General features: G+C 44.6%; 1 protein-coding gene across 10 annotated transcripts in view; it reads right to left on the bottom strand.

The window, feature by feature from the left end:
• Positions 1 to 20,126, bottom strand: part of EFR3B (EFR3 homolog B) — a 417,050-nt gene that overhangs the window by 10,669 nt on the left and 386,255 nt on the right. For all 10 annotated transcript variants that reach the window (XM_068280081.1, XM_068280088.1, XM_068280080.1 and 7 more), the window contains 5 exons: positions 18,590 to 18,717; positions 13,579 to 13,670; positions 7,835 to 7,883; positions 4,776 to 4,882; positions 1,013 to 1,062 (listed from right to left, as the gene is read on the bottom strand). In XM_068280081.1, coding sequence (XP_068136182.1) covers positions 1,013 to 1,062; positions 4,776 to 4,882; positions 7,835 to 7,883; positions 13,579 to 13,670; positions 18,590 to 18,717 — 426 coding nt within the window. The remainder of the gene's footprint in view (positions 1 to 1,012; positions 1,063 to 4,775; positions 4,883 to 7,834; positions 7,884 to 13,578; positions 13,671 to 18,589; positions 18,718 to 20,126) is intronic.

Raw genomic sequence — 20,126 nt, 5'->3', positions numbered from 1 at the left:
TACTACTGGCAGACAAGAAAATAACTAGACAGAGTAGCAACTGTCATTTATAACCACGCCCCCTAACAACGCAATAGGCTAAAATGTTATTTTTTTTATAGCTATACATATGCACAGAGGGAGATTCTGGTTGCTTGGCAGTTGGAAACAGCCGTTATTTCCCACAATGCAACAAGGTCCATCTCATTTGCAACATATTTTCAAACTTGATGAGCTAACAAAAAGGGACACATTTAAAAAGGAACTGTAACCAAGGATTGAACTTCATCCCAATCAGTAGCTGATACCCCCTTTTCCATGAGAAATCTTTGTCTTTTTCTCAAACTGATCATCAGAGGGGTCGGTATGGCTGATATTGTGGTAAAACCCCTCCCACAGTGTGATGTCATCGCCAAAGTCCTAACAGTTTGCTGTCTGAGAACCTCGTTGAATACTGCTCTGTGCCGCTGCGGTAAGCTTCAGAATTCTTCAGGAGCCCGAGTGCTACCGAAGACAGGCTGGTCTGTACTGCGCCGGCGTGCTCTCTTATGCACCCACGCTTGCGCAGTACATAGCCACCAGTCTTCAGGAGCACTCGGGGCTCCCAAAGACTTCCGAAGCCTCCCACTTCGGGGGATTCAAGTGGGGGTGACATTGCTAGAACGAGCGGACCATGCGAGGAGCGGAGAGGCTCTATCAGAGCCAGAACCTCCCTTCTAATGTAAGTATCTGTTTTTGTGGGTTTACATTAGCTTTAATTGTGTTTTGAAAAAAATTACAATTTGCACAAGCGCAGTCCAAAACTATTTTATATTGTCATTCATTTTGCAGTATGGGAACACTGCTGCTATCTTTCTACATCCAATTGGTCCAACACTGTTTGTTTACAATAGATTATGGAAATTTGGCATGTAAATGTATGTAGCTTGAAAATGGGCCAATCAAATTCAGCAGAATTTACATGTGATTCTGGGATTGTTGAATCAGAAGAAGATATTTGCCAGTACTAGGTCTTATCCCAAGAGACACTCACCGTATTGTCAGCTCAAAGATCTGGTTCAGTTTACTTTGTAGCAAAGAGGCCTAAGAAATAGAAGAAATGAGATGAATAATCTGCGTTGCTGTAGGACTTGCCAAATTATAATATCCACAAACATTTCATGTTAAAGGGAACCTGTGTGTTCAGAACACAATCTTCATGATGTGCCCTCTACCCAGTGATAATTATGATCTGTTGCCAATTAATGGAATGAGTTAAACTATTGTATGCGGTGAGTTTTACCATTACAGACTTTCTTATTTTTGTTGCTTCGTTCATAATTTTTTTTATTAGGCATTTTACTGGCATTACATTTAGAATTACCGTATATACTCGCAAGCAAGCCGAATTTTTGACCCCCCAAAAGTGGGCAAAAAAAAGTTGGGGGGTCGGATTGCTTGCGAGTATCGTTTTGGAAGGCCGCCTCCCCCCCGCCCCGTGTCCGCCGCTGCTATTATTAGCTTACTGAGCGGCTTCCTCTATTCCCCTCTCTGTCTCCCGGCATGTAGATAGTTCACAGCAGCTCGCTCCACGGCGGCTGCTGTGTGATGACAGGAAGCTGGAGGCAGAGCGATTTCCATAGTAACGGCGATACACATCGCCGTTACAGGAAAACGCTCTGGCTCCAGCTTCCTGTCATCACACAGCAGTAGAGATGGGAAGTTCGGATCTTTTCAATGATCCGGATAATTCGAATCGGATCTTTGATCCGAATCTCGGATCATTTTACTACCGAAGCTTACGGGGGCGAAATGAATAGCAGGATAGGTCTTTCCCTGCTGTGGCCAGGAGAAGGGGAGGGGGGGTGGACACACAGAGAAGGGGAGAAGATGGACAGAGGGCAGGAGTGGACAGAGAAGGGAGGAGGGACGAGCAGAGAGCAGAAATGTTTGCTTGCACACAATACCCACATGCTGCAATCATATGCTTTACATATATTTCACCTATATGTGCATCTGTGTCGCACAGTGAAAGAAAGCATTCCCAGAAGTAAAGTGCAGCTGTTTAGAGCGAGTGCAGGAGGATCATATTGCGCTGCAATCACAGTGCCTGCAAAGTTACTGAGCTGTGCTGAGCTGAGCCAAAAGCTTCCAATGTGTTCACTGTGCACAACTACGGAACAGACAGCCTGTAATTAGCAGCACGTTATAGCCAGTATGTGTGCTCTACACATATCTGGCAGTGGCACCCATGTCCCCTCTCTCTCATCTACCTGTCCTCCTGCAAGGCTGGCTCCCATCCAACAGAGCGATCCATCTCTGCTCTGCTTCCAGGACCCCGCTGCCCGCTGAGAGGGGCGTGTCGCTCATGGCCCCGCCCCTTTTGCGATCCGAATGACTCATTTTGATGATTCGGATGATTCGACTCACAAAATATTCATGATCCGGACAACACTACACAGCAGCCGCCGTGGAGGGAGCTGCTGTGAACTATCTACATGCCGGGAGACGGAGAGGGGAATAGAGGAAGCTGCACAGTAAGCTAATAGCAGCGGCGGTCGCGCGGGGGGGGGGGGGGGGGGGGGGGGGGGGCGGGGGTTGGGGGGGGGGGGGCACTATACTAGGGCACTAAACTGGCTATACCGAGCACTATACTAGCTATACTTGGGCACTAAACTAGCTATACCGAGCACTATACTAGCTATACTTGGCACTAAACTAGCTATACCGAGCACTATACTAGCTATACTTGGGCACTAAACTAGCTATACCGAGCACTATACTAGCTATACTTGGGCACTAAACTAGCTATACCGAGCACTATACTACCTATGCTGAGCACTATACTAGCTATACTGAGCACTATACTAGCTATACTGGGCACTATACTAGCTATACTGGGCCACTATACTAGCTATACCGAGCACTATACTAGCTATACTGGGGCACTATACTAGCTATACCGAGCACTATACTACCTATACTGTGCACTATACTAGCTATACTGAGCACTATACTAGCTATACTGGGCACTATACTAGCTATACCTGGCACTATACTACCTATACTGTGCACTATACTAGCTATACTGGGCACTATACTAGCTATACCGGGCACTATACTAGCTATACTGGGGCACTATACTACCTATACTGGGCACTATACTAGCTATACCGGGCACTTTACTAGCTATACTGGGCACTATACTAACTATACTGGGCACTATACTAGCTATACCGAGCACTATACTAGCTATACTGGGGCACTATACTAGCTATACCGAGCACTATACTACCTATACTGTGCACTATACTACCTATACTGTGCACTATACTAGCTATACCGGGCACTATACTAGCTATACCGTGCACTTCACTAGCTATACTGGGCACTACCTACCCATACTGGCCACTATACTAACTATACTGGGACACACTGGGGGGGATCACACGGCCAGCATTTCCTACCCCCCGGCTTATATGAGGGTCAATCATTTTTTCCTGGTTTTTCAGGAAAAAGTTGGGGGGGGTCGGCTTATATGCGGGTCGGCTTGCTTGCGAGTATATACGGTAGTCTATATTGTCCACGAATCAATAACATTTTCTTTAGTATTTGATCTATTGTCTTTTTATTTCTTGCATTAAATATAGAAATTAAATGATTTACAAATCACTTTTTTATCTATATGTTTTACACACTTTTCCAAATTTTTAGTAAAGTAGGTTGCACATTAAAGGGGAACTGAAGTAAGAGATATACGGAGGCTGCCATATTTATTTCCTTTTAATCAATACCAGTTGCCTGGCAGTCCTGCTGGTCTATTTCTCTGCAGTAGTATCTGAATAACACCAGAAACAAGCATGCAGCTAGTTTTGTCAGATCTGAAAGTCTGAAACACCTGATTTGCTGCATGCTTGTTCAGGGGCTATGGCTAATAGTATTAGAGGCAGAGGATCAGCAGGGCTGCCAGGCAACTGGTATTGCTTAAAAGGAAATAAACATGGCAGCCTCCATATACCTCTCTTCAGTTCTCCTTTAAAGTTGTATCGTCACCATAAAAATCAAATTTCAACAGCAACTGGTCTGAGTGTATTAAGTGATAAAGATGCTAATCCTGCATTCAAAACTCTTTCTGCTGTTATGATTTGGAGTTATCACATACTTAAGGAACACTGGCCCTTTAGTAGTCGTGCCAAAGAATTGCATGCTGGAGGTTCTTTTTATCTATAATCTATTCCTTCTCTTCCCTTTATTTCCCTGCCAGCTTCTTATCTGAAACCTAATCCCCTACTCACTTGTGTTTACAAGCAAGGGTGAGGTGACTCAGCGATTGGAGGAGACAAGAAAAAAAGTAAAGGGCAGAAATGACATTACGAGTTAGACTTAACTGTGGGCAAAAGACATGGCCCCCACCAGGAACAGAATTCTCGTAATTTACTATATAACATTCACTGAAATCAAAATGTGGACAGTATAATACATGTGTTATGTAAGTAGATCAAGTATTTATCTACTTATATATGTGTTGTTTTCCTTGGCATAGTATAGCTGATCCTACCGCTTTAAAGGACAACTAAAGCAAGAGGTATGTGGAGGCTGCCACATTTATTTTCTTTTAAGCAATACACATTGCCTGGCTGTCCTGCTTATTCTCTGCCTCTAATACTTTTAGCCATAGCCCCTGAACAAGCATTACCATGCGGTTTACACATACGCTGCGTTTGCGGTATAGTGTAATCCTGGCCTTGCGCAAGGTTTGTACATTACACACATTTTATTTTGGAGCAGTGATGTCATTTTCATTGTGAGATTCTCACCCGGGCCCCGCAGTGTGCGGCGATCTCCTCAAACGGAGCCTTCTGGAACTTCTCCACCACCTGCCGCCTCCTCTCCCGCTCCTGCTCCTCCACGGCTACGCTGTCCACTGCAGGAAGAAAACACTCAGGTGAAAATCGCTCACAGATAAACGTAATGAAACATGCAACTCAAGCTAACAATACATTCTACGTAGCATGACTGAGCAACACAAGGAGGACTGAAGGGTACAAGAACTCAAGAGGAATATGGGAGCTGCCTCCATCTGTTTTTCCTATAAAGAAAATAAAAAGCTTCAGTCTGTCTTGCTAATCTTTTGGCATCAGCAGTGTCAGAATCAGCTGCAGCAAGAGTTAGAACTTCTGATCTGCAGAATCACCCAAGGTCAGTAACCGGGGCCAGATTTTTACTCTTTGCCACCCAAGCCACGGTCAGCAGCCACCACCCTTCATTATAGGCAGCCAGATGCATACCTCCCAACTTTTTGATATGCGAAAGATGGACATTTAAGCCACGCCCCTGCCACACCCTAATCACGCCCCTGGCACGCCCCCTAGTCACGCATACCATAAAGATTTCATAAGAAAAATATGTTGTTTTAAAATTCAAACCACACTGGTCCTTTCTATCCTGGTTCATTTCACTCCATATTATCATTTTAAAATTAATAATATATCAATTTAAAGGATGGGAATAAAGTTTAGAGTCAATCAAACACATTTTTTAGTAGAAATACATATATTTACATAGAAAGGAGGGACAAAGTCCTGAAAGAGGGACAAATGAGGAGGAAAGAGGGACAGAGATACAGGGCTCCCAAAGAGGGACTGTCCTTCCAAAAGAGGGACCTGATGACTCCCCATCCTCCAGTAAAGGTAGCCAGGTGGCCCTCCTTCACCCCAGTATGGCCTTCTGCCTACCCACCCTTGATCCTGTGGTGCCCTAGGCCATGGCCTATGAGGCCTTGGCTTAAATCCGTCCCTGTCAGTAACACAGATAGTAGTAGAGTCATCGGATGGACATGGAGCCAGGCAAGCAGAAGTAATAATGCTTCTTTCCATTATGCTCTTAGTTCAGGTTTCAAAAAACCAAAGTAAGACAAGTGCAGAAGATGACATTTTTGACACAGTTTTGAAAACATTGGACTGTCTACTCCTCCTATCATATTATCTCATTATCATACATTCTCTGCCTGCACAGGCACTCTGCTCTTACTCCCTCCTATGCCTGCACAGCCACTCTGCTCTTACCCCCGTCCTCTGCCTGCACAGCCACCCTGCTTTTACCCCCGTCCTCTGCCTGCTCAGCCACCCTGCTTTTACCCCCTCCTCTGCCTGCACAGCCACTCTGCTTTTACTCCCTCCTCTGCCTGCACAGCCACCCTGCTTTTACCCCCTCTTCTGCCTGCACAGCCACCCTGCTCTTACCCCCTCCTCTGCCTGCACAGGCACGCTGCTTTTACCCCCTCCTCTGCCTGCACAGCCACCCTGCTTTTACCCCCTCCTCTGCCTGCACAGCCACTCTGCTTTTACTCCCTCCTCTGCCTGCACAGCCACCCTGCTCTTACCCCTTCCTCTGCCTGCATAGGCACCCTGTTCTTACCTCTTCTCTGCCTGCACAGGCACCCTGCTCTTACCTCTTCTTTGCCTGCACAGCCACCCTGCTCTTACCTCTTCTCTGCCTGCACAGCCACCCTGCTCTTACCTCTTCTCTGCACCCTGCTCTTACCTCTTCTCTGCCTGCACAGCCACCTTGCTCTTACCTCTTCTCTGCCTGCACAGCCACCCTGCTCTTACCTCTTCTCTGCCTGCACAGCCACCCTGCTCTTACCTCTTCTCTGCCTGCACAGCCACCCTGCTCTTACCTCTTCTCTGCCTGCACAGCCACCCTGCTCTTACCTCTTCTCTGCCTGCACAGCCACCCTGCTCTTACCTCTTCTCTGCCTGCACAGGCACCCTGCTCTTACCTCTTCTCTGCCTGCACAGGCGCCCTGCTCTTACCTCTTCTCTGCCTGCACAGCCACCCTGCTCTTACCTCTTCTCTGCCTGCACAGGCACCCTGCTCTTACCTCTTCTCTGCCTGCACAGGCACCCTGCTCTTACCCCTTCTCTGCCTGCACAGCCACCCTGCTCTTACCTCTTCTCTGCCTGCACAGGCACCCTGCTCTTACCTCTTCTCTGCCTGCACAGGCACCCTGCTCTTACCTCTTCTCTGCCTGCACAGCCACCCTGCTCTTACCTCTTCTCTGCCTGCACAGCCACTCTGCTCTTACCTCTTCTCTGCCTGCACAGGCACCCTGCTCTTACCTCTTCTCTGCCTGCACAGGCACCCTGCTCTTACCCCTTCTCTGCCTGCACAGGCACCCTGCTCTTACCTCTTCTCTGCCTGCACAGGCACCCTGCTCTTACCTCTTCTCTGCCTGCACAGCCACCCTGCTCTTATCCCTTCTCTGCCTGCACAGCCACCCTGCTCTTACCTCTACTCTGCCTGCACAGCCACCCTGCTCTTACCTCTTCTCTGCCTGCACAGGTACCCTGCTCTTACCCCTTCTCTGCCTGCACAGGCACCCTGCTCTTACCCCTTCTCTGCCTGCACAGGCACCCTGCTCTTACCTCTTCTCTGCCTGCACAGGCACCCTGCTCTTACCTCTTCTCTGCCTGCACAGCCACCCTGCTCTTATCCCTTCTCTGCCTGCACAGCCACCCTGCTCTTATCCCTTCTCTGCCTGCACAGCCTCCCTGCTCTTACCTCTTCTCTGCCTGCACAGCCACCCTGCTCTTACCTCTTCTCTGCCTGCACAGCCACCCTGCTCTTACCTCTTCTCTGCCTGCACAGCCACCCTGCTCTTACCCCCTCCTCTGCCTGCACAAGCACCCTGCTCTTATCCCTTCACTGCCTGCACAGCCACCCTGCTCTTACCCCCTCCTCTGCCTGCACAAGCACCCTGCTCTTATCCCTTCACTGCCATACATACACAACTCTGCAATTTGCTTTGCTGAGAGCTGTGTTTCTGATAATGGCATAAAACTAACCAATGAATTCAACCTGTTCCATTGCTCACCTATTGCTTTCTTCAGTGTTTCGAAGGTGATCTCTTCTGCTGGAGCCTTCTGATGGGAGAGAAAATGGAAACATGTCACTATTGTTCAAAGGAACAAAAAATGGTTGGGAAATCTCAATGGACAAATCGTTTGGTTCAGGTGTTAATTGTTGTCTCTGCTACTGTTACAGATATGGCCTCAGAAAAAGCTTTGGTACTTATCCGTTAGCCGGGCGCATCCGGCAGGTGGCGACAAAACTCCACCAGAGTTGCATCTTTCCCTACTATCCATGTCGGCCTGGAGGGGGAATAGTAATTAGCGCCACCTGCCGGATGCGCCCGGCTAACGGATAAGTACCAAAGCTTTTACAAAAATAGATGACTGAAGCAAAACATATAAAACATATAAAACTATTCAGGATAATAAGCTTATTTTCACTTAAAGCGGATCTGAACTCTTGCACAGGACAGAAGGAAAACAGAGAAATGCACCCCGTCAGTATTAGTTTAGCCTGTCTAATTCTCCCTCATTTGTGTCTAATTACAACTGTAATTTAAATCTCACACAGGATATTAACAATCAGCCTACTTTCATAAAAGCAGGCAGTAACCACACTGTAGATTTATTGCAGGATTTCTATCACCTGTAATAAAGAAATGTTTTTTCTTTAACCACTTTACCCCAAAGGCGTTTTTACCCTATCGGACAAGAGCGATTTGCACCTTTCAGTGCTCATCCCTTTCATTTGCCAATAGCTTAACTTAGCTACTAATCACAATGAAATGATCTATATTTTGTTTTTTTTCACCACCAATTGGGCTTTTTGGGGTTGATATTTGTTTATTTATTTGTTTTTAGATCGCAAAAATAGAGAAATCTAAAAGGCATAGGGCAACGATTTAGGGGTCGTCAGAAAGAGGAGAAAGAGAGCTTTAAAATGATATAGTTGATATAGTCCATAGTTACATTGTATTACACAGGGCGACTTTTTCCTAAAGTCAGCAGCTCCATTCGGCAATTTCAATCGCGAAAATAGCGAAAACTAAAAGGCGTAGGGTTTATATATCATTGGAAAGAGGAGAAAGAGAGCTTTAAAATGATCTGCATCTTTCCATAGTTTTTGCACTGCTCAGAGTCCCTTTAAGCCCCCTCTACACCACACAATTCCACACGCGATCGATCGAATTCGATTGGATCAATTAAATCCGGCATGTCCGATCTGGATTCGATCGGTAGTGTGGTTGATTTTGCATTGATAACTATGCAAAATCGACCACACTACCGATCTAATCCCGATCGGACATGTCGGATTTAATCGATCCATTCGAATTCGATCGATCGCGTTTGGAATTGTATGGTGTAGAGGGGGCTTTAAAGGGCCCATACACTGGTCGATTTCAGCCATCAATTGATCGATCAGAAATCAATTCTTTCAAATCTATCGATTGATCGGTTTGGCGCCGATTTCGAACAATTTTGATGGAATTGATCTATCTGACTGGATGGAAAATGTAGGTCGATCTGTTGCTGGCAGCAGAAAGATGGCCTATAGCGTTGCAGTGGATCTAATGGTCCAATAATGCATTCAGATAGATTTCCAATAGATTTCATTCTGAAATCTATTGAAAATCTGTTCCTAGTGTGTGGCACACATCAGATAGATTCCTGTCAGATTCACCTTGACAAGCATCTGCCAGAAATCTATCTGATGGTCGAATCTGCTGCAAATCTATAAGTGTATGGCCACATTTAGAGACCAGGATGGGTTTGGATTAATATATTTCACCTTCTGAGCAGAACATAAAATAATTAAGTAGAACCATTTTTGTTATTTATCCTGGTTTTAGCATCATGAATGCTACCTACAACTATATATTGCTGTACGCTGCTATGTAACCAGGCCCGGATTTCTGCAAAGGCCAAAGAGGCCATGGCCTAGGGCGATAAAATCAGATAAGATCAGAAGGGCGGCATGACTTGGAGAGAGAAGAGGTCATATGTCAAAGTAAATCATCTCCTCTGTTCCCGCAGCGCAGCCAGCCAGCACCCTGCTCTGCAGTAATAGAGGAATTCCAGAGTTCCCCAATCCCTGCACATCTCACTTCCTGATGTGTTATAACAATCAGGATCAATCATAACTGTCACCTGATGATCCAATTATTTATATGGATCGACATACAGTACAAGTGGATGTGAGAAATACCAGGGATTTACATTACAAAGAAGATAAAACTAAGTTCCGCTGAGTTCTAATGCAGGCATTCACAAACATTTCTGCTAGTTTCTTCGCCTTCTCTTTTAGAGCTGTAACACTGACCCCAGCAGTTGTAAATTACACTTTCTTATCTAGCCGTAATTTATTGCTTTTTTTTCTTCCTAGCCAGTGATCTGGTCTCTGCTTAAGTTAACTCTTTCCTGACTCATTTTCTGTCCTTCATCTCCGACCATCTATGAGAACTGCTGCAGCCTGGAATAAAAATGCTGTATGCTTCCCTTTCATTGCTAAACTGTCACAGTCACCTGAGCTGTTACTACCTCAATGCTAGTGTGTATGAATTGGCATCCTTCTGCTTTCCTGTAGCAGTAGAACATTGTACCATCTTAGCCATCAGCAAAAGCAGAGAGTTTTGAATCAGGGTGATACCATTTATTGACTTAAAAGAAAAAGAGTAATCTTTCTGCTAATAAGCCTTCTTCAGACTTTGTTCCTGTATACTGCCTATATGTTAGAGCACACCACCATATGTACATTCAGCATTCAAAAGAGATACGTAGATTTTTCAGCAAATATAAATAAATGTTATTCAGATGCTTTAAAGTGGAGCTGAACTCTTGCACAGGACAGAAGGAAACCATGCAGAGACATGCACCATGTATGTATTTAGAGAGCCTTTCGAATTCTTCCACATCTGTGTCTAATCACAAATTTGATATCTTCCCTGTGTCACCTGACTGCCACAGCATATAAGCTTATTTTAAAGCACAAGATGTTAATATATTTGCTTCCATGAAAGTAGGAATTAGACACACTGTCTATTTATTGCAGGATTTGTATCAGCTGTAACAAAGAAATGTTTTTTCTTTAAAGGTTATGTTGTTGAGTATCTTTTAGAGCAGAGAGGAAGTTCTGAGTTCAGGTCCACACTAATTACAACCAAACATCCAAAGTGGGTCTTGACAGGATGTTTGCTACTTACCTGTTCTCTGTTTTGTTTGGGCTTTTCTCCATTGCACTGCCCTGCCACCTGTCTGTGGCTGTGACTGCAGCCAGTCGCACAGAGGACAAAGAAGCAGCGCATGCTCTGGCCACTCGCTCTCCCTGTCACCTGTCTGTGGCTCTGACTGCAGCCAGTCGCACAGAGGACAAAGAAGCAGTGCATGCTCTGGCCACTTGCTCTCCCTGCCACCTGTTTGTGGCTCTGACTGCAGCCAGTCGCACAGAGGACAAAGAAGCAGCGCATGCTCTGGCCGCTCGCGCTCCCTGTCACCTGTCTGTGGCTCTGACTGCAGCCAGTCGCACAGAGGACCAAGAAGCAGCGCATGCTCTGGCCACTCGCTCTCCCTGCCACCTGTCTGTGGCTCTGACTGCAGCCAGTCGCACAGAGGACCAAGAAGCAGCGCATGCTCTGGCCACTCGCGCTCCCTGTCACCTGTCTGTGGCTCTGACTGCAGCCAGTCGCGCAGAGGACAAAGAAGCAGCGCATGCTCTGGCCACTTGCTCTCCCTGTAATTTTCTGCTCCTGCCCAGATGTGCACAGCAACCAAGGCCGGTACAGTGTTATGCATTCTTGACGAGTACCGATCATACATCAGCGTAATTTCTCAAGTATGCATTCCCAGAACACTATCGGGTGCTGTGCACATTCGAGCAGGAGCGCAAATTTCCATCGTGAGAGGACAGAGCATCCACTGATTCTTTGTTCAATGAGGGGCACAGCAGCACAACTGAAATGAGCCCATTCGAACCAGTGATCGCTAGTCAGATAGTTGGACAGAATGTTTTTTGGTGGTGGTGGTGGTGGTGGCGGGGGGCGCTTGGTGACAGCAGCCCTAGGGCACTGGTAAGTACAAATCCGGCCCTGTATGTAACTCCGCCCTCTTAGTGATGTTTAGCCTAGGATGTGATGTCACACAGCCTTTTGCCCCAGAGCACTCTGGGAGATCATGTGATGACCCTGCTCACTTCACAGAGGGATAATAAAAAGCAAAACAAATCCCACAGTGATTTCCCTTGCATGCAGTATTGATCCCGGCATCACTGATAGATTTCAGTGGAGCAGTCCATTTCGGCGCCCGGTGTTCAATGCCGAAGCTGGGTGCCGTCAGAGCAACAATGCTATGCTGCACGGCCCAACGTAAAGGATAATTCGGGGCTCCGGCAGTTGCCAGATCCCGAATTACATCTCCATCCCGGTTTCAACCACTCCGAGGGGGAATACTATTTAAAGGGACTCCGAGCACCTCTCCTGAGTATGCCTTTAATACTCCGACCAGTACTGCAAAGTACTTGAAGATGCATACCGTTCTGTAGCTTGTGCTCTCCTCTTTCATTTGAACGGCCTGAATCGTTCTACACCAAATAATTTTTCCGATTTCAATTTAAAAATTGTGGCTGCCATCTTGGCTGTTATAACTTCCGGGTCACCCCTGTCTTCTCTGTTAGAGAAGTGCATCACTAAATGAAGCAGGAAGAGGAAGTGACACGCATGGCCATTGCAAGAGGCTCCTCCAGAGGGGTCATAGCACGATATTGTTGGAAGTCGTCTGTCTTAAAGGCATGCCCATGAGAGGTGCTCGTAGTCTCTTTAACACCGTTGGGGAGTTTAGTAACAGCAGGGAGAGCGGTCATCAGGTAAACTGTCCTGCACCGGCATCAGATGTACCCACATTTCAGAATGTAAATCAGGGTGAGCAAAGATTTTACAATGGACAAACATTGACAATTAGGTCGTGTTTATGGGGGAGAGGACATAAGAACCTACACATACCTCCCAACATTCTGAGATAAAGAGATACCCCTAGTCATGCCCTCACTACACCCTTTATCATGCACACCACGAAGAATTCATAAGCAAAATATGTAATTTTATTATTTAAAACACACTGGTCCTTTTTATCATCTCTGCATTTTCTTCATTTTAACATTTGAAAATAGGAAACCTATCAATTTAAAAGACAAGAATACAGTTTAGAGTTGATTAAAGAAGTTCTGTAAGCAAAACAACTGCCCTGGGGGGATGGGGTACTTACCTTGGTAGGGGGAAGCCTCCGGATCCTAAGAAAGCTTCCCCATCCTCCTCCGTCCCGGTTATCCAGCACTAGAAGGCCCCGAACACTGAGAAGGTAAATAACTACCTACCCTGAGTAAGAATGGCATGTCCCTCACCTCCTATTCTAGTGTCACCCGTCTCTTAGAGAGGAGGTGCAGAACATTTTCCTCAATGGGCACAGATGTAACAATGAAGTCCAAAGGAGGGTTCCAATCAGTCCCTCTTTTTTCTAAACCAAGACAGAAGTTATGTATGCGGGTGGGCTGTATCTTGTACCTGCACTCTACACCCAGGCAAGCAGTACAGAAATAATGTCATGGTTTCTAATGAATGAAAGCAGGAAGTTCAGCATGAAAAAGACTATAGTGTTTTATGAGGTCCAAAGATCTTTTCAACCATCTATTGAAGAGAGTCATGCTCCTAAGACAGCTTCATTCCAGGATCTAAGGGCAGCATTATACTATATATACACATCAGCAGAGCAGAAGCATTACCTCCTCCTTCTCTGGACTGTTCCTCGACTCAACTTCCACTTGGAGGGACATTGTATCTCCGATACTCTTCCTCTTTGACAGGCGGTCTTCATCTACGAGACAATGAGAAAGTGCTTAGTGTTGTCCTTGAAGTTCCTCTTCTGAATGGCTGCAGAACATTTGTAACCACAGACTTCAAAGTAGCTGTTTGATAGGCTTACAAAGCTTCTATTTCATCTAAGTGATCTGCCAGCTTTTCCTCTTATGCTGAATACACACCATGCGTTTCCGCGTCGAATGCATCCGTTGATACGCGTCGATTCGATTATTTCCGAGCATTTTCAAACGCATTTCGATGATTTTTAGGTCGATTGCCATGTAAAGTATGGCAAATCGACCTAACAATCCATCGAAACGTGAATTGGACATGTCGGAAATAATCAAATCGATGCGTATCGACGGACGCAACGAACGCGGAAACGCATGGTGTGTATCCAGCATTAAGGTGGCCATACACTGGTCGATTTGCCATCAGATTGACCAGCAGATAGATCCCTCTCTGATCGAATCTGATCAGAGAGGGATCGTATGGCTGCCTTTACTGCAAACAGATTATGAATCGATTTCAGCATGAAATCGATTCACCATCTGTGGAGCTGCCGCTGCCGCCAGCTATACATTACCTGCTCTGGCTGGCGCGAGTCCCCCGGTCTCCGCTGTCTCTTCTCCGGTCTGGGCTCCTCCAGCTTCACTTTACTTCCTGCTGGGGGAAGTTTAAACAGTAGAGGGCGCTCTACTGTTTAAACTTCCTGCCGGGACAGGAAGAAGTGAGGCCTGCTGGAATCGGAGCCCAGCGCGGAGACGGAACAGCGTTGACCAGGGGACTTGAGCCGGCGGAAGAGGTAATGTATTGCCGCTGTATTGCGTCGGTCGTCGGGTATTCGAACGCCGCTATCGGCACACTCCCGACCCACCGGCGATCGAGCGAAATCTTGCGCACGGACAAGAACAACGGGAATCGACGAGAACCATTGATTTCGGACGGAAATTGATCGTTTGGTCAGCGTTTGCGTGACGATTTCACAACCGATTCGATCACAGTGATCGAATCGGCTGTGTATCGGCGGGAAAAACGGTAAGTGTATGAGCCCCTTTACCAAGGGCATCTGTTGGTGACTCACCCTTGCTACGCAAGTGCAAGGGACACAGCTGCTTTCTAATCAACTCTACCTGTTAAGTAACCACCATGCCCTTTCCCATTGAGCCATATCTATCCCTGTCATGCGCTGATGAAGACAAACAGTCCCAAACAGGCTGTTTGCATGTTGGGTTGATGTGGCTCTGTAAAGTGTATGAGCTATGGGCTCGCTATGCGGTTACGGATGTAAGCCTGGCTTTAGCGGCACAAAGAGATAATTTGCATGTTCAGTTGTGATGCATTGTGGGAGACCACAATCACTCACGTAAAGCTGAATTATCACAAGTACCTTCTGTCTTAAGAAGACCAAACCACACTGAGTATTGCTTTTTTTAGTAGGAGGGCTTTTTCGATCTGTTTTAGTTCCCTATACTTTGCTAGTGGTTCTGGGTCACCCCAAGCTGCTTGGGTATTCTATCATTTATGAAAGACTTGATATTCTATCAGCAGGTAGAAATGAATAGTCTACTATAAAATACAGGGTTTCTCAACATTATTTTGGAAGGTACCCTTTTCATAAAAAGCTGTGCCTACCTACCTAGTACATGTAAAAAGAGCTAAACCACCCCTTTTACAGCAGTATCAAAGTTAAAAAAGAACCATAACGACATACGAAAGAATATTCAGGATACCCACCCTTTATATTACATATCCTGTTTTCAGTATCAGAAACACTTCCTATATCCATATTTTGCCATATATTGGTATGTAGCCCTTCCACTAAGGCTTAGCCTAGGCTTTTATTATGTGAAATTCTACCCCGCCTCTCTGAGCATTCTGGGAGACCAGAGATCTTTTCTATTGGCTTTAGAACTCTCAGTAAAGGGAACTGCAGAGATATCACCTGGCAGATGTCGCCAACTGTGCTAAATTTCAGAAGGTAAATTAGAGAGCGTAAAGATTTTACAATGGGCTAACACTGACTAAATCATTTATATTGTAAACTAGCTGGACGCCCGGCGTTGCCCGGGTATGTATTTGGCTAGTGTTGGCTCTGCCCACTTTTCCTAACCCTAACACACAATTACTTAATGACCAAGTATGTGAGCTTTGCGGTCTTTGGCATCAATAATTTGCAATGAAATAAAATTAATCTGATTGGATGTGGCTCCACCCTTTCTGAATTTGAACCCCAATCACCCAATGGCCAACTGTACCAGGTACAGGTGATTAACAGTGCAAGAATGGCAGCAATTAAATATTCCCCTTAAAAATCAATAGGTGGATTTTGATTGGCTTTTATAGGCTCCACCCACTTTTCTGAATATTAATCCCAGTCACCCAGTAAACAACTGTGCAAAGTTTAAAAACCCTACCATTAACAGTGTAAGAATGACTGCAGTTTACATTTCCGCAAAGAAATTTGTATTTTTCTCCACCCACTTATTTCCTAACATTGTTCAGGTATGTATTTGGCTGGTGTTGGCTCCACCTACTATTTCTACCCCTAACACACAATTACTCAATAACTAAGTTTGTGAGCTTTGCGGTCTTTGGCATCAATAATTTGCATTGAGATTAAACAAATCTGATTGGCTGTTTGTGGCTCCACCCCTTTGTCTGAATTTGAACCCCAGTCACCCAATGACCAACTGTACCAGGTTTAAGGCTTGTGCCATTAACAGTGCAAGAATGGTAGCAATTACATATTCCCCTTGAAAATCAATAGGTGAATTTTGATTGGCTTTTGTAGGCTCCACCCACTTCTCTGAATATTAATCCCAGTCACCCAGTGACCAATTGTGCAAAGTTTGAGAACCCTACCATTAAAAGTGTAAGAATTGCTGCAGTTTACATTTTCTCAGTGAAATTTGCATTTGTCTCCGCCTACTGGTGATGACCCAGCATTGCCCGATTAAGTATTTTGCAGGTGTTGGCTGCGCCCACTTTTCCTAACCCTAACACACAATTAATCAATTACTCAATGACCAAGTTTGTGAGCTTTGCGGTCTTTGGCATCCATAACCTGCATTAAAATGAAACAAATCATATTGGCTGTGTGTGGCTCCACCCAGTTTTATAAATGTAAACCCCAGTCACGCAATGAGCAACTGTACCAGGTTTGAGGCTTGTGCCATTAACAGTGCAAGAATGGCAGCAATGAAATATTCCCCTTAAAAATCAATAGGACATTTTTGATTGCCTTTTGTAGGCTCCACCCACTTTTCTGAATATTAACCCCAGTCACCCAGTAACCAACTGTGCAAAGTTTGAGAACCCTACCATTAACAGTGTAAGAATGGCTGCTGTTTACATTTTCCCAGTAAAATTTGTATTTGTCTCCGCCCACTTATGACCCGGCGTTGCCCGCTTATGTATTTGGCTGGTGTTGGCTGTGCCCACTTTTCTAATCCTAACGCACAATTAATCAATTACTCAATTACCAAGTTTGTGAGCTTTGCAGTGTTTGGCATCAATAATTTGCATTGGAATGAAACAAATCTAATTGGCTGTTTGTGTCTCCACCCCCTTTCTCAAATTGAACCCTAATCACCCAATAACCAACTGTACCAGGTTTGAGGCTTGTGCCATTAACAGTGCAAGAATGGCAGCAATGTAAATATTAGCCTTGCAAATCAATAGGTTAATTTTGATTGGCTTTCATAGACTCCACCCACTTTTCTGAATATTAATCCCAGTCACCCAGTAACCAACTGTGCAAAGTTTGAGAACCCTACCATTAACAGTGTAAGAATGGCTGCTGTTTACATTTTCCCAGTAAAATTTGTATTTGTCTCCGCCCACTTATGACCCGGCGTTGCCCGCTAATGTATTTGGCTGGTGTTGGCTGTGCCTACTTTTCTAACCCTAACACACAATTAATCAATTACCAAGTTTGTGATCTTTGCGGTGTTTGGCATCAATAATTTGCATTGAAACGAAACAAATCTAATTGGCTGTTTGTGGCTCCACCCCTTTTCTGAAATTGAACTCCAGTCACCCAATGACCAACTGTACCAGGTTTGAAGCTTGTGCCATTAACAGTGCAAGAATGGCAGCAATGTAAATATTCCCCTTGAAAATCAATAGGTTAATTTTGATTGGCTTTTATAGACTCCACCCATCTTTCTGAATATTAATCCCAGTCACCCAACGACCAACTGTGAAAAGTTTGACACCCTGCCATTAACAGTGTAAGAATGGCTGCAGTTTACATTTTCCAGTGACATTTGTATTGGTCTCCGCCCCCTTTTTGGTTATGGGAATAAAAAGTATCCTATATGTTATTCCAGGTAATGTACTATGTGTGTGCCAAATTTCATTCAAATCCGTTCAGCCATTTTTGCGTGATCGAGTAACAAACATCCAAACTTTCCCATTTATTATATTAGTAGGATTAATTTTGTAAAAAAAAATTGGGCAATTTTATTCATAAAGTTATTTTGATTAGTTTCTCTTTACAAAAAAAAAAAAACTAAAGAAAATGAGTTACGGTAATGATCCAAACTCTCATAGCACAAATAAGTTTAAAAGACATTTTTTTCTTAGAATTTTTTAAAATCGATTTTCTCAAAAACTACAAGTCCAATTTGAAAACATTTTTTGACTTGTTCCCATGGAAACATAGAATACATGCCGTTCATATTGGCGGGCCCTTTCATAAGTCGGGCGTTCATAAGTCGGTGACTACCTGTATACTGTATATCCAACTCCTCCTCCCATCTCCATACACTCCCCCGCCCCCCATGCCCACTTGGTCCTAAAGTGAAACTTACCTTACCTTCACGGAAAGTTACTACAAAATCAGAGCTCCACAAGGCTTTTTTAATATATAGTTCTTAAAAAATATCTTTCCATGTCATTCAGCAGTCCTACTACTGGTGATGCTCTCACCTGTCAGCTGGGGAACGTAGGGCGTGCTCAGCCGGTCGGAATTATACCCGCTTCCTCCGAGGACCTCACTGACTTTACTCTGCAGGAAGAGCAGTTCGGGTCCTATGTGTTCCACATTCTTCGACCACCTGCGAGATAGCAGAATGCTGCTATCAATACACATACAAAATGTACTTAACACAGACAAAAATTATCAGTAATTATGCATGTGAATTTGCATGCAAAGATGCAATTTGCACACGCATGCAAATTCACACCTAGAAAATAGTTTAGTGGAAACGGACTCTAGGCATTTAAAGAGGGATAAAACTCTGACGTAACATTCAGTAAAAATATGTTTTGCTACTTTTTATTACCCATACACTTACAGTGTTCTCCCCAGATTTTTTTTCCAGCCGGGTGGCATGAAAAAGTAGCCGGGCGGAGTGTGATTGGGGAATGCAGGGCCGGCGCAACTCCGCTTACAGCATAGGAGGAGGAGGTGAGCCAATGGCAGGCGAGTGCTCCCCAAAATTAGCTGGGTGGAGCACCCAGCTAAAAGAGCCTGGGGAGAACACTGCACTTAACATACTTGCTTTTGTGCACAAATATTATTGTCAGTTTACAATTTACAAGTTCCCGAAGTACAATTTATCTGCATTGAAAGCTTTCATTGTAATTTATTGCATAGCTGCTGTATTTCTATATTACAATGTATCCAGTGAGAAGGTGTCTTCTCCTGTGTACACATTTGGCCTTGTATACAGCAGAGCCACTGCTAACAGTGTTTATGTTATCTTGTTTGTTTTCTTAACAGCTACTAATGTAATCACTTCCTCAAGTTCGGAATGGCGCTAAGCTTCCCACTGAAAAAGAAAGTGCTGTGTTTAACTGTTTGAATGCTGTTCTGCTACCAGTGTTTTTTTTTCTGGCAGTACCTTTTTTGCTGTAAAGAGTCTTTTAGCCAAAAGAAGAAATGCTGAGATTCCTATCACTTTATAGAGCATAGAAAGGTCTTCCTGTAGGCCGAACAAATCTCTGATGCTTTCACTGGAGTATCAGAACATTATACATGAATCATTGTTAGACCATCTCAAATGCAATGAGAACAGTGAAGCTGGAATGAGGTCTGTATGGTGCGCTCTTTTGTGAGGGGCTTATTCATAACATTAGGAACGCAACTAACAAAGAAAATGCAATGCTAGGAAAATCAAAACACTTGAGTTACTATAAAACTAAACATTTCCCTGCAGATAATGGAAGAATTCTTTGCTCTTAGGTAGGAGTAAAGAACTATCCTAATAAATGGATACAATTATCCTATTCAAAAAGCCAAGTTTACTCACTGCTCATAAGACAAGAGGACAAGCAAGATACGATGCACTAAAGAAACAGACAATCGGAACCCCATATCCCTACCTGATTCATCCCTACAGCAATATAAATGAAGCAACCCACAATTTATTGTGGATACATTTAGTGGGTTCTATGAAAGCCTCTATTATTTAAAGAGACTCCGTAACAAAAATTGCATCCTGTTTTTTATCATCCTACAAGT

This window comes from Hyperolius riggenbachi, chromosome 4, assembly GCF_040937935.1.
Source record: "Hyperolius riggenbachi isolate aHypRig1 chromosome 4, aHypRig1.pri, whole genome shotgun sequence".
NCBI lineage: Eukaryota > Metazoa > Chordata > Amphibia > Anura > Hyperoliidae > Hyperolius > Hyperolius riggenbachi.
This window is presented reverse-complemented; position numbering and strand designations above follow the sequence as displayed.